The sequence below is a fragment of the Carassius auratus genome, chromosome 15, assembly GCF_003368295.1.
Source record: "Carassius auratus strain Wakin chromosome 15, ASM336829v1, whole genome shotgun sequence".
Classification (NCBI taxonomy): Eukaryota; Metazoa; Chordata; class Actinopteri; order Cypriniformes; family Cyprinidae; genus Carassius; species Carassius auratus.
The window spans coordinates 2,896,385-2,910,869 of record NC_039257.1 but is presented as its reverse complement, the minus strand read 5'-3'; the positions used below and the strand labels follow the sequence as shown (position 1 = coordinate 2,910,869).

Below are 14,485 nucleotides of genomic sequence, written 5' to 3'. Positions count from 1 at the left end.
CACACACACCCCACTGAGATACATCACCAATTAAATCACCTGGCAGCCACATCAGTGCAGAAGCACACACACTACACAACATCTCTGCCTTCTCTTCCTCAATAATAACACAGGTGACTAATGTTCATACGGCTGGTTAAAATTTCAAAGGAATAGTTCACCCAAAAATCTGTTGCATCCTTAATGTAGTTCCAAAGCCAAAAGGAGAAACTTTCTCCATTATGACAGCTGTCAAGTGCCAAAAAATACAAAAATATACCATAATATGCCAGGCTTATTTCAGTTAGTCCGATTTATTTTTAACCAAATCAACTGACAGTCAGACTAACTGAAATAAACCTGGCATATTTGGTAAACATGTTCTATGAAACAAGCCCCTGAAGCAAGATGATAGCTTTGTGTCTTTAATATTATTTATGTACTATCATTAAATTTAGTCGTATTTTAAAATAACTTTTTTCTATATGCAGTTTTCTTATAATTTTGTTATGTGCTTTTGGCATTTATTTCTTTATAGGTTTTATTAATTTTTCATTTTAGTAATTTTAGGACTTACATTTTTATCATTTTAATGTGCTTTTTATTCAGTTTTTGTAATTTTAGTTATTAAAACTTAATAGGCAACAGTTCTAATTTCCATTGAAGTTTTTAAGGTTTACATTTTAAGAATATGAATTTCATCTATTATTTATATTTCATTTTTATTTCAATTACTGAAAATTATTTTTAATGGTTTTAGCTTTTCTTCACAATAACAACACTGGAACAGATAGAAATTTAGTAAGATATTCATATAAATAATAATAAAGAAAAAAATCTCATCAAACCTCTTCCTGTATATTTAATCTGACTTGTTAAGGACGAACACAGTTTTCTTAATTACATCAAATCTAGCACCATTTTTAATATGAAAAATAAATGCAAAAGAATTTAGACTTTCACAAAAAGAGAATTAAATGAACATTTCACCCAAAATCTGCTAAACATTTATTCATCTTCAGATCATCCAAGATGTAGATGAGCTTGTTTCTTCATGGAAACAGATTTGGAGACATTTGGCATTACATCACTTGCTCAGCAATCTGCAGTGAATGGGTGCCGTCAGAATGAGTCCAAACAGCAGATAAAAACATCCCAATAATCCTCCAGTCCATCAGTTAACATCTTATTAAAGGAAAAGCTGCACGTTTGTAATAAACAAAAAATAATAATTATATCCAAAATTTTTCTAATTCAATTTGAATTATTAAATTTAGGCCTGTTTCCTTAAAGTTTGCTTAAGTTTGGAGCATAATACACCTGCATACAAATTCTTCAAAATGTCTCCTTTTGTGTTTCACAGAACTAAACATCAGGTCAACACTGATTTTGATTGACATGTGTTTGGAATTTCATTAAAATAAAAATTTAGGGGAACTTTCCCTTCACGAACATCAGATTTTCTTATGTAAAAGTGCAGACAAGCAGCATGTGGAGCTGAGTGCTCTTTGCTCACCTTTCCAGGTGCCAGCCGCTCCCCAACTTTAAATCACCATGACAAGCACCACCAGCGACCAAAAGGACACCTCCTGCCCCCTGATGTCCAAACCTCACTGTCAGCGGCTGGTCAGCAAGGACGGCCGGAGCCTGATGCGAGGCAGTGCCCCGGGCTGCAGAGAGACGTGGTTCGGGGCCCTGCGGGACATGTGGGGGACGTGGCTGGCGCTGCGCTGGCGTTGGGTGGTGCTGGCGTTCTGCAGTTCATTCCTCCTTCACTGGCTGCTGTTCGCGGTGTTGTGGTATCTGCTCGCCCGTGTCAACGGAGACCTGGAGGTGCCTGATCATAACTCTCCACCGCCTGGCCATGTGCTGTGTGTCAAACACGTGACGGGCTTCACCGCCGCCTTCTCTTTTGCCCTCGAGACACAGCTGACCATCGGGTACGGCACTATGTACCCTAACGCTGACTGTCCAACCGCCATAGCCCTGCTCGCCCTGCAGATGCTGCTGGGACTCATGCTGGAGGCCTTCATCACCGGTACACACCACACTCTTCTACTTCACTGTAGAGATATGCAGGAAGTCTATGTAAAAGATATAACTTTCCTTGGAAATATAGGTTTTAAATTAGTTTAGAGGAATTTACAAGAATATTCCAGAATCTAAACAAGTAGGGCTTCATCGACACCTGGCATCATAATATCCGATGTCAGATATATCAGATATACCGTTTGCACTATGTTTATGTCAAATTTTAGCAACTAATGTGTGTGTATGGGTTTTAACACGTAAAAATGAATAAGCAAATAAGTCACATTTCTATTAATGCTTAAACCAGATATCATCATACTGTATATCTGTTGACTTTTAGCATGTTTATAGGTAAGCATAAGCCAAACACATATTCTGCAAGATTTTATTATTATTATTATTATTATTTTTATTATCTACCTCAGAAATCTCACAAAGACATATAGAGATGAAGGCCTCAGATATATGTAGAGTCAGTCATGGGACTGAGTTCACATGCTTTAAGCAAAGTACCAGTCAAAGACTCTTTGATGAGTATATTTTTAATGGCACTTATCACGAGTACTTTGCTTCTGAACTATAGGGTAAATGTAAACACATCACAATTCAGGCTTTGTAAAGCAGACAGTCCTGATACTGAAGCCCTTGGAGGAAAGGATGCAGATGCCCTGTGATTGAACTAGAAAATATAAATGGATGTAACAGTATGCACTGATATCAGGGATAGTTGATCCGACTTTAGAATTTCAGTTTATTAAGCCACCCATAAACACAAATACTGTAAGTGAACTTACAAATGCAGCCAGAAACAAGCAGCATAAACTTTCCAAAATGGCAATACCCTTAGAACGACATCCATTAACATTCCCATTAATCTTGATGGCAGTTTCTGTACTGCTGGCCCTGGAGTGAAGTAAACAATCTGCATACTGCCATCTTGGCTCAAACAGGTTTTGTGAGCCAATCAGTTGAGCTGCAGGTGTCATGTGACTAATCACCCTTTGATACCAAAAACAGCAGACAGGAAAAAATAAATAAATTTATACTTTTTAAAAACATTTACTAGAATATACTGAAATCTTAGCATACAAAAATGTATTGGCTGTCAATTGGAGAATTGTTTTGTTAGAAAAACGTGTAGTTACAGAATCTACCAGCAGGGGCTGAAGTCAAACCTATCACTTCAGGAGTTTTGAATAGGATTGCGCAAAATTCAGAATTTAAGAATTATGAGCATGAACAGGAAGTTGAATTGGAATAACAGGAAGTGGAATTCACTAATCACAATTCAGATAGTGGCAACAGATAATTGCATTATGGGAAATTAAGTGTTTTTCCATTTTTGCCCATATATACATAAAGTAGTTAATATAATTAATTAATTAATTATACTAATCTATCTGTGTTTAGACAATATATATATATAATATTATTTATTTATTGTTTTTCATTTTCTAAAAATAAACTATAATTTATTTTGGAGATTTTTAGTTTAAAGGTTTTATTATTACTATAAATACTTATTCAATTGTTTATTTTGCTGATTTATTTAGACCATTTGGTTTTTATGTCAATTCCTTTTCGTTCAAATTCTATTTTTTCTGTCACTGCTCAGGTGCATTCGTTGCTAAATTCTCCCGCTCTCAAAAGCGCTGTGGTGGGATCCTGTTCAGTCCTCAGGCTGTAGTGTGTGAGGTCAGAGGTCAGCGTTGCCTGATGTTCCGCGTCTGTAACCTGCTTCCACGGCCGCTGGTGGACGTGTGCGTGAGCGCCGTTCTCTACGAAGAAAGTGACAACCACGAACTCCACCAAACAGCGATAGAATTCAGTGTCGATAACCTGGGGTCACGACCTTGCCCACTTTTCCTGTCACCTCTGACCTTTTATCACCCTCTAACTCCAACCAGCCCTCTAAACAGCGCCACAAGCAGCAAAAACTTCGAGCTGGTGGTGTTCCTCACCGCTTCTCAGGAGAGCACAGGCTCCGGATACCAGAAGAAGACGTCGTACCTGCCCGACGAGATCCAGTACGGAAGCTGCTTCACCAAGGTGACCTCTCGACACGGAAAAGGCCGGGGGAAAGCCGAAAGCATGCGCTATTTTGACACGCAGCCCAGTCCTCTCACACTCCCAAACACACACACCGGCGACACACTGGAGAAAGAGCACGTGTCGGTCCAGATCAACGGAGAAGGCTGTGACCGGCTGGAGTAGCAGTGCTTTGTTTTTTAGAGTAGCTTTAGAATTCTCTGCTCATGAAAAGGGCATTTCATTTCATTTCACAACACAACCTCAAGTTTATGACTTTTTATCCCAAAAGACAACCTCAGTTAGTTAGGATCTGATATGTCAACCCATCCCATTAGAAACACATCAAAACCATTTTTGCTGCTACGGACACATTTTTGTTTTCCAGAGCAACACAGATGAGTGACAGCTGCTTAAGATCTTGTCGGTAATAAGAGGAATCTCCAATAATTGTAAGTTGAAATTCTTCACCCTGAAAACCAATCGTTTGAGCCCTTATTTATTCGGTGACTGGACCATGTCACTGTGGTACCTGTAATGTACATATCTGAGTAGAAAGGCCTGTTTTAAAAAAGTGCTACACACAGAGCTGGGTAGATTACTTAAAAACTAGTCTGTTACTGATTACAAATTACATGATGGAAATGAAAGTTTGTAATGTAATCTGCTGGATTACACACATCAGATGAAGTATTCAGATTACTTTTAGACTACTTTTTGACCTCTTCGAATATATTCACAAAACACTGCCATTGTGTAATTCTGTAATCTATAAAAAAGTAACTGTAATCAAATTATGAGCATTTTTAGAAAGTACTCAATTTTAGGAAGCTGATTACATTGTGCAGTACCTCTGTTACTATCCAGCACTGGCTACACAGACATGAGTGATCCTTGTCAAGAAAGTATTTTTATCTAAATTTATCTTTTAACTAAATGTTATGGATAGTTCAACCAAAAATGAAAACTCTGTCATCATGTACTGTACAGATGTGGATGCTCATTCATTAACATAGAGCGTTGCAGTCGATACATTTTTTGTAGGCCAACCCGGAAATTCACTGTGGTTTGCTCGAAAAAAAAAAACAATTATATTTTCCCAGTTTTTTTTGGGGGGGGGGGGTTATTGCATAAATTGAGGTTGGTGGCTAACAAAAGTTTATTATTCTTACATGTTAAAAGTAAAAAGTAAACATGGGCTATAAATAAACTACAACATGGTCGCATGACTTTAAAGTCACCACAATTCGGCTACAACAACTCTTTATTTGTAACGTTTTCCCTGAGAGTCTGTGTTAAAATAGCTTGCAATAGTTTGACTATAAACACAGAGGCTGTAAAAGCAGACCAGAATTGAGAAGATAAGTTTATCTGTTCTGCACACTGACGTTTAACATCGTCATCAGCCTCTGTAGTCACATTTAGACACTTGTTGAGACCTCCTTTTTGAAGACAAGTGAAAGATTTAAAAAAACAAAGGAGTATTACTAGGGGATTTTTATGTTGTAGAGTAAAATAACTTTAGTTTAACCACAGACTTTATGGAAAACCCAATCAAAAGAAACAAACAACAAAAACAAAAAAACACTATTAGTCAACCAAATGCTTGTTTCTGGGTTTTGGCCTACAAAAATATGTCATCCCTGCAGCACTTATTATTATGAAATACTCAGTGGAAATAAAATGACCTTTTTTATAATTGGTTGAACTATATCTTCAAAGTGTTCATTAACACCCCTATTAAGTGCCTTCTGACAAACTTTAATTTTTTTCACCAAAGTCATGAAATGGACTTTTGGATGAAGACATTGAGTGAACATTAACAGTGATGTAAATAATAAAGTATATAGATAAATATATAGATTATTTACTAGATTATTTTTGGGAAATAAAATCTCAGTATTATCAGTGGAATGCAATCTATGCAATAAAAGAAATAATAAAAAAAAAATAGCACAATCCTATCGGTGGCACAACACTGTATGATTTTTAGTCTCTAGGTGACTATATAGCACATGCATTGTCTGTCTGTCATTCAGGAAAGACTCACTGCTTTCACTTTATTATTATATGTATAAAGCATGATTGTAAGACTCTGGAAGGCTGGAAAAGCTTTGTATTAATTCAGTTTCCTACAAACATGCCACAAATCAATTTCCTTCAAGCTACACGGAGTGGCAACTGATCTGTAAAAAAAAAAGTCTTTATTTTGATCTGTGGAACACAAAACTGGAGTAAAATATCTGTGAACATGTTGTGGTTTTTGTTTTTTATTCCTTACAGAACACTTTATGCTTTATTAGCAGTAAATATTACATAGTTAACACAACTTATGTCATCAAACCACTTCTTTTGTGTGTGTTGTTGACCAAATCCTGTGCTGCCATCTAAAGGCTCTTTAGAGAAAAGAAATGCCACAGATACAACAATTATTACATTTAGCACATATGGAATTATACATATTATATCTATTTTTTTTTTTTTGGAAAAATACAGTAATTTAATGGGCTTTACGTAATTGGCAAAACATTAGAGTTACAGGTAGATTTTATGAAAATATGTAGAAAGCAGTTAACAAAAAAAGAAAAGAAAAAGAAAACGGAACAAAGTGCATGATTAAAATCTATAAAAAATAAACATATTTCTTGACCCTTTATTTCCATGGTTTCTTTTTTCTCAATTGGTCATAATCAGTATTTAGTCCACGACACCATCTTTGCATGTACTTAAAATTATGATTAACACTTAATAACTTTACTATAAACTTTTTTTGTTTCTAAAAATATATAGTTGCTTAGATTAAATCTAGTCTATAAGAGTTTAAGTCCTACATTAGAAGTCTCCTGAAATTTCACTCGCGTCATCTCGTCTTCTCCGCAGCCATCACCCACGAAACAAATTCCTCATGCATATTTTATAACGCTAATGCTACTTGTTCAGTGTTCAGCTGTGGTTTTGATTACACATAGGTGTGAGGTATGAGAAGCAGTGTGTGCATGCGTGTATGTGCTCGTGTGCAAGTATACTGTGCTCTCTAAAAGGCGGAGATCTGCTGAACTACAGTTTTAGGAGCAGAATGTGGACTGCAGCTCTTTAAATGCAGCACGCCGTTGTTGTCTTTCCAGTTCCATCCTCTTCTTCTCTTCTTGTTCCTCTCGTATCTCTGCTTCAAACTTACTGCGCACAGACAGAGCCTGAACCTACCAAACACACACAAAATACATATCATATGCCTACAACATAAAATAAATAAATAAATGCATTACTATTGCTGTTGCCCATCTAAAACAATGCATAAATTAATTTCTTAGGTGTGTTTACTAAACTAAAAGTACTAGAAACTGTTTTCATAAACTGAAATAAAGTTAAAATTAAATTAAAATACATTTTACATGAAAAATGTAAACTTAAAAATCTTTGAAATGTTGCCTTGGCAATTATTAAAAATATATTATCACAAATATCCAACCACAACTGAAAAAAATAAAAATAAATCAATGACATTTTTTATTAAAATGTATAAAAAATCAAAATAAAAAATTAACAAAATAAAATGACAAAAGCATATAACAAAGTTACTAAAGCGTAACCTATAATTCAAATAAAACTCAAATATAAAAATACCGAACTATTTGTATTATATATTAATAAATCAATTGCAAAAAATTAATAAAATATTATAAATGTGTATAAAATATTATTAGCATAATTAATGTATTCATAATAATATATGCATAATAATACTGAAATACAATCTCATTTTTTTCTAAATGTAACTAAAATAATAGCCCTAACCTAAACATGCAAAAATTGTTGCAAAAATTTTACTTTAATATAATAAATCATATTTTTTGTAAACATTTAACATTATTAAAATAAGATTTAGAATGTACTTTAAGTAAATAATTAAGGACATTGAGTTTCAGCACAAAAAATATATATATAATATGTAATATTTGTTCTTTGTAGATGCCAGTCTTTCATGTACTCACACTGTATGACCACAAGGGGGAACCTAAGAACATCTGAGTAGTGCAAGCCCATGCATCAAAACACATAAACAGAAAACCCACAAACCTTTGCCTCAAAGAAATCCCTGGCTCCAAGAACGCCTTCGGTCGAGACGTCGATCTCTGAAAGTCGAGCGAGAGCCATCAGACCGCTCTCCTCCTGCAGCTCACCTGCTGCGGCCCTCCGGAAGATCAGCAGGAACTGACACACAGATGGACAGATTACAATTATAGGGAAATTTCAATGGCTTAAAGGTTATCAGCATTTCTATGCAATTCTAAAAATAAACACAAAAGATTCTGATATCGGTTGCCATGTCAGCATATATAAACCATCAACTCAGCTTTGTTCTTTTTTCCCAACCTGAAAGATACAGCAGATCTTTCCTTTTAACAGGTATATACTAAAGAGTAGAATTATTATCAAATATGATTTAGGTTGTTATTATTATTATTTTCTTTTTTTTTTGATCATGTCAAAACGGAACTGATTTCACAAAGGGGAAGGGAGAGGTCAAAAGAGTGACCTTATATCGGGTTTCCCCCTTTTCTCAGCACAATGTGCATGTGTGTGTGTGTGTGTGTGTGTGTGTGTGTAATCTTATCCATGTGGAATGTCTGTCCAATCTGAAGAATGAGAGCAGCATCTGACACACAACAGATTGACTGTACTGAACACACAGCTGCACTGACACCTGTTTGTGTGTGTGTGTGTGTGTTGGGGACGTTTTCACATTTAAAACTAAAAACCTTTTTATGTTGAAAGATATTTAACCGGGTGTCTTTTGTGAATCATAGTAAAAATTTATAATAATCTTTCTTTTTTGCTCAGAAATGAAGTCAAACTAATATAAATAAATCAAATAAAACAAAACTTTAATTGTTTTGTGGCTTGAAAACCCATTTAATCTTTGACCCATATACAGTACACTTTAGAATTTTTATATATTTGTATAATACTATATTATTATTATTATCATTATTATTTTCAAGTAAATCTGTAGAATTGTGCATTTGTCAGGAGAAAATATCTGGTGTGTCTAAATGTGATTTGCCATTTAAATGTGAAGCCACATCAGAGCTGTAATCAGAGATGCTATCTCTCACAAACGTGCTCTGTTTGGAGTCTAAAGGGTTTCTCTCAAAAGATTCAATCACTATTAAATCAGTCTTCAGGGACGATGATAGACTTAACAAAACTCTAACTATACCGTGAAAGACACGCATATACACACACACCTCTCTGTAACTGAGTTTGCCGTCATAATCTTCATCCACCTCCTTGATCATGTTCTTCAAGCCCAGATGTGTCTGTGGAGCTCCGAGTTTCTCCATCATCAGCTTCAGCTCCATCAGATCAATGAAGCCGTCTTTACCAGAGTCAAACCTACACACAAACACATGCAAACATTTCTTCTTCTGTTATTGTTAATACTCTTTTTGTGCACAATCAATAAATATATGTATTTAAATTGACTATTTAAATTTGATCATGTGACACTGAAGACTAGAGTAATAATACTGAAAATGTAGCTTTGAATCACAATAAATGTGACCCTGGAGCACAAAATCAGTCTTAAATTGCTGACGTATATTTTTAGCAATAGTCAAAAAAAAAAAAAAAAAACATAATATGGATCAAAATTATCGATTTTTGTTTTGGAGAAATAATTTGGATATTAAGTGAAGATCATGTTCCATGAAGATATTTTGTAAATTTCCTACTGTATATATCTCAGAACGTAATTTTTGATTAGTAATATGCATTGGTAAGATCTTCATTTGGACAACTTTAAAGGTGATTTTTCTGTATTTCGATTTTTTTGCACCCTCAGATTCCAGATTTTCAAATAGTTGCACTCTGCCATATATGGTCAGATCCTAATAAACCATACATCAGTGGAAAGCTTATTATATTAAGCTTTCAGGTCATTTATAAATCTCAGTTTCCAAAAATGTACAATTAAAACGTTTTTTTGTGGTCCAGGGTCACAAATGACAATTTACAAAATATTACAATAGAAAATTGTACGTTTAAATTTGAATAATTTTTCACAATATTCACTGTATTTTGGATCAAATGAATGAAGCCTTGGTTAGCAAGAGACTTTTGCTCATTACAAAATCTAACCAACCCTTAAACTTTTGAATGCTGTATGCTGCTTCAGACCATTTTATCAATGCAAATTGCATCTAGCATATGTATTACATCCTCCTAATCTAGCCAAACCCAGAAGTGAGTGTTGACATGAAGATTTATCCAGTCTCAGCAGAGGATGGAAAGTGACGGCAGAAACAGCAGGAAAAAGAGATTCTAACAGAGGAGAGTATTTATAGAGTCTCGCCCAGCTGTTGCCACACCAACCATTTTAAAAAAAGAGAGAGAAGTGTTTGCCTTGAACATTGTGTGAAAGAGAGGAGGCTGAGATTGAAGGAGTGAGCACGTGTTTCTATTCTGGTTCGAGTGATGCTTTTAGAAAGAACTTGCTCATTGTGGCAGAAGAGTACAGATGAACGTCACCCCATCTCTACTTCTCTCCCGCTCCAAAAAAGAAAAGCATGAATGAGATCGCATTTCTATTCACATACACAGCAAAATAGAGAAAGAAAGATTTTACTTCTGAAAAGTCAGAATAATCTCACATGGTTGTTAGAAGTGATCTCATTGTGAAATTTAGCATTGTCTGACTTGTACACCAAAGGATCCTCTGCAGTGAATGGGTGCCGTCAGACTGAGAGTCCAAGCAGCTGATAAAAACATCACAGTTATCCGCAAGTAATCCACAGCACTACAGTCCATCAATTAATGTCTTGTGAACTGAAAATCTGTTAGTAATAAACTTAAAACCATTTGTTCTGGCTAAAATATGACTCTTCTATCCATAATATTAGTTTCACCCATGAAAAGGTCAACTAGTCTGAATCAGGAGAGAAATATACTGTACACAGATCAAGCACTGTTTGCAAGTGAAAATCGTCTAGTTTTAAACAAATATGCTGGTGGATCTTAATGTGAGAGACATAAGGAAATTGGACTTTTATGAATTATGGACGCATATTTTGACCTGAAACTGGTTGAAAGTAAAAGTTATGATGGATAATGATGGATTAGTTTCTTACAAACACACAGCTTTGGACTTCATTTTAGACATTAACAGATGGACTGGAGTGGTGTGGATTACTTGTGGATTATTGAGATGTTTTTATCAGCTGTTCGGACTCTCATTCTGACGGCACCCATTCACTGCAGAAGATCAATTGGTGAGCAATGATGCAATGCTACATTTATCCAAATGTGATGAAAAATCAAACTCATCTACATCTTGGATGGCCTGAGGGTGAGTACATTTTCCAGAAATGGTATTTTTTGGACAAACAATTTCTTAAATGTTACAAATTATCTAACCTGCAATCCACACTAAATGTATTAAATCAAAGAGAAACGTCTGAGACAATGTGAGTGTTTATCAGGGTGTTTCATATCTCTGCTCTGAATGGCGGTCTAATCTCGTCTCCTTAGCTCATTGTTTCTGAAAGGTCATAAATAGCTCAACCTTTTACTGTTAAAGTGCTGCATAAAAGCCAATTTATGAACCATTTCACACAACATCCTCTCTTTCTTTCTTTGTTCGATGCATTTTAACAGCCCCCACTAAGACATGCTCACACTTGCCTGCCCTGATTAAAAGACAACTGGGAATCTGCTGACCAGAACAGCAACTGCTTCAGCAACTGGCAACACACTCCTACACACACAGCCCTGAAATGTGCGTGGATGCATGAAAACACAAACTGCCCTGACGTAATGGCGAGTGCATTGCATGTGTTTGTGTGTGGATGCTCTCTTTGTCCTCTCTGGTTTCCTGCTGTGGTATTTATAGATGGCAAGGCTCAGGGCAGAGATTCAGCCATAGAGCCTGGCATTCAGAGCACTGCAGTCCAGAAACAGATCCCGGATCTGCTTAGAACCGCAGATATGTTAAGAACGGCTAGTATGTACTACTTGAAGCAGCATGAAACAGGTCAGGGTTAACAAGATTGACCTGGTATGTGAGAGAAAGTGAAAGAGAGAGAGAAAGAGAGAATAACAAACAGAAAGAGGAGGATGAGGTTGGCATATTGGTCCTGCCCTCTGCATGCCGGACACATTCCAGGTCAACAGCCCTCCCTATGCTAAAGAGGCTTGAATGGAGAAAATAAACAAATATGCACACTTATACAAAGAATAATTTGATATTTGATTAAAAATATTGCAAAATGTTATTTCAATTTAAAACAACTAATTTCTGTTTGAATATATTTTAAAATCGAATTTATTCCTCTGATGCAAAACTGAATTTTCAGCATCATTACTACGGTCTTCAGTCACATGATCCTTCAGAAACCATTATAATATGCTCAAGAAACATTTTTTTTTATTATTATTATTATCAATGCTGGAAAGCGTTGTACAGCTTCATATTTTTTTTCAAAAACTGTGATATGTTTTTTTTTCATGATTTGTTGATGAATAGAATGTTTCTAAATTCTAAATGTCTTTGCTAAATAAAAAAATAATAATAAAAAAAGATTTTATTTTTATTTATTTTTTACAATATCTATCTATCTATCTCTTCAGGGTAGTAAGCTAATTCAGAAGTGTGTAGGTGTAAATTGTGTTTATGAATGTGTTAACTCTGCTTTTGACCCATTTTCCTCTTATATATGACATCTTTTTTCATCTCTGATGAAACTGGGTTGAACTGATCTGAAGTGGGCCAGAGTATGTACTTCTATGACTTAAACAGACACCCCTTTCAGTCCTGACGTAACCTAGTCTTGTGGGACATCCACACTTTCATATCCTATACAGTTTGGGTTATACACAGTATAATCTAATAGACTTGACTAAGCATTACTGCTGATGAAGCAAATTGTAAAATGTTAGAAATATTTGTTGCACAGTAGAAGAAAACATCTACTCATCATAAAGTCTCAGTAAGGAATAATTAACACTGGGATCCGCTAGAAACAAATCTGTTAACATGCTTAGATGTGCATAACTCTGGAAAAATCATGACCTGGCAGGAGAGGATGACATGCAGAATCAAGTATCTGAGGTGAAACGGCATCAAACACTGGATTGATTGCCATCTGTTATTATCTGGAGGGTTTTGATGCACTAGAGAGACAGATTTAAATCTGATGGGATTAAAAGAATAAAAATATCCAATTATATAATAAAAATGATTGAAGGGATTTTATTTTTTTCCCAACCCTACATGTAACCAAAGAGACTGCTTCTCATCATAGACTCCTCCAAGTCTCATGTAAACACACGCACAAACAGACAAAGATGGCATTGTTGCTCATGGAGTGGGTTCCATGGCGACGTTGAGTTTGTGAGTGGACCCTTGTACTGAAACAATGAGGAAAGCAGGACAATGGCTGTTCAGAGAGAGACCCCAGAGGAAAACATTATTTTGGCACTGTACAAGGATGCTCAGAGAGAGTATTCATGTTCATTTAACACGAGCTTCAGAATACGGTTCATTTCTTGTTATTTTACATTCACTACATTTTTGGTAAATAATTCTCTGCGTGCATAATTTTATATATATTTTTAATGCTTTTGCAATATAAACGCACCTGTCACTATAATTATTTTATTTTTTCTCGTAGTGTTAATTTGTTTTTGTTTTTTTTTGCACTGCATTGTTTTATTTTTTTTATACTATCAACTATGCTGCACATACTCCATGCACACTGTTTTACTTACACTTATATTTTAAACTCAATACACTTTTAATGGTAATAAAGCACAGTTAATTTTCATTTAATTTAGTAAAATAATTAAGATAATCAAAGATCAAAAATAATAAATGAGGGATTTTCATTTAAAAGAAGCATCATTCATTTTGATCTAAGAACACAGTGATCCCTGAGCCCTCTGACGCACACAAGCACAAACTTCACTCTTAGTTGTTATGACCTAAAATAATTACCAAAAAACAGTTATATGCTTCATTAACTTGGATAAATCGTAATTTAAATAAATATATTTGATAACGACATTGGTGGGTTTAAATGGTGTTGTTGATTAATGAACTGACCTCTTGAACATTTTCTCCATGTCTTTGATCTGTTTGCGCGAGAACTCTTTAAACTCGGTGTAGGGGTTGAAAACCTTCATCTGCTTGGGTTTCGCCGTGCCGTCGTGGATGTCCAGCCTGCGGCTGAGTTTCTCCGTCAGTTCAGAGCTGGCGTCGCCGTTCACGGCAGCAGAGCTGGCTCTCACCGGCTGCGGCGGCTCCTCGTCCGCTCCAGTCTGCGCCGGTGAGCCGGGTTTGGGGTCACGCTGCTCCCCGTCCAGCCTGCGCTGCAGCTTCCGTGCGAGCTCCTCGGATGACATTGCGACTGTGATGCTGCACGATCAGCTGCTTCTGAACACTAGTCTC

The 14,485-nt window shown here is 35.7% G+C and overlaps 2 protein-coding genes across 3 annotated transcripts in view; one reads left to right on the top strand and one right to left on the bottom strand.

The window, feature by feature from the left end:
* Positions 1-6,631, top strand: part of LOC113114759 (inward rectifier potassium channel 13-like) — a 27,355-nt gene extending 20,724 nt beyond the window's left edge. For both annotated transcript variants that reach the window (XM_026281728.1, XM_026281727.1), the window contains 2 exons: positions 1,504-2,017; positions 3,626-6,631. In XM_026281728.1, coding sequence (XP_026137513.1) covers positions 1,534-2,017; positions 3,626-4,224 — 1,083 coding nt within the window. In that variant the 5' untranslated portion in view covers positions 1,504-1,533 and the 3' untranslated portion in view covers positions 4,225-6,631. The remainder of the gene's footprint in view (positions 1-1,503; positions 2,018-3,625) is intronic.
* Positions 6,295-14,485, bottom strand: LOC113114760 (EF-hand domain-containing protein D1-like). Its single transcript, XM_026281729.1, has 4 exons — positions 14,141-14,485; positions 9,288-9,435; positions 8,116-8,250; positions 6,295-7,238 (listed from the first exon to the last, which is right to left on the bottom strand). The coding sequence occupies exons 1-4, from the start codon at positions 14,437-14,439 to the stop codon at positions 7,104-7,106; spliced, it is 717 nt and encodes a 238-aa protein (XP_026137514.1). The 5' UTR covers positions 14,440-14,485; the 3' UTR covers positions 6,295-7,103.

Coding starts and splice junctions, on each gene's coding strand:
- LOC113114760 (XM_026281729.1), bottom strand. CDS start 14,439: ATGTCATCCGAGGAGCTCGCACGGAAGCTGCAGCGCAGGCTGGACGGG. Junction 8,251..9,287: donor GCAAACTCAGTTACAGAGAG/GTGTGTGTGTAT, acceptor TCTGTGTGTCAG/TTCCTGCTGATCTTCCGGAG. Junction 7,239..8,115: donor GGGATTTCTTTGAGGCAAAG/GTTTGTGGGTTT, acceptor TGTGTTTGGTAG/GTTCAGGCTCTGTCTGTGCG.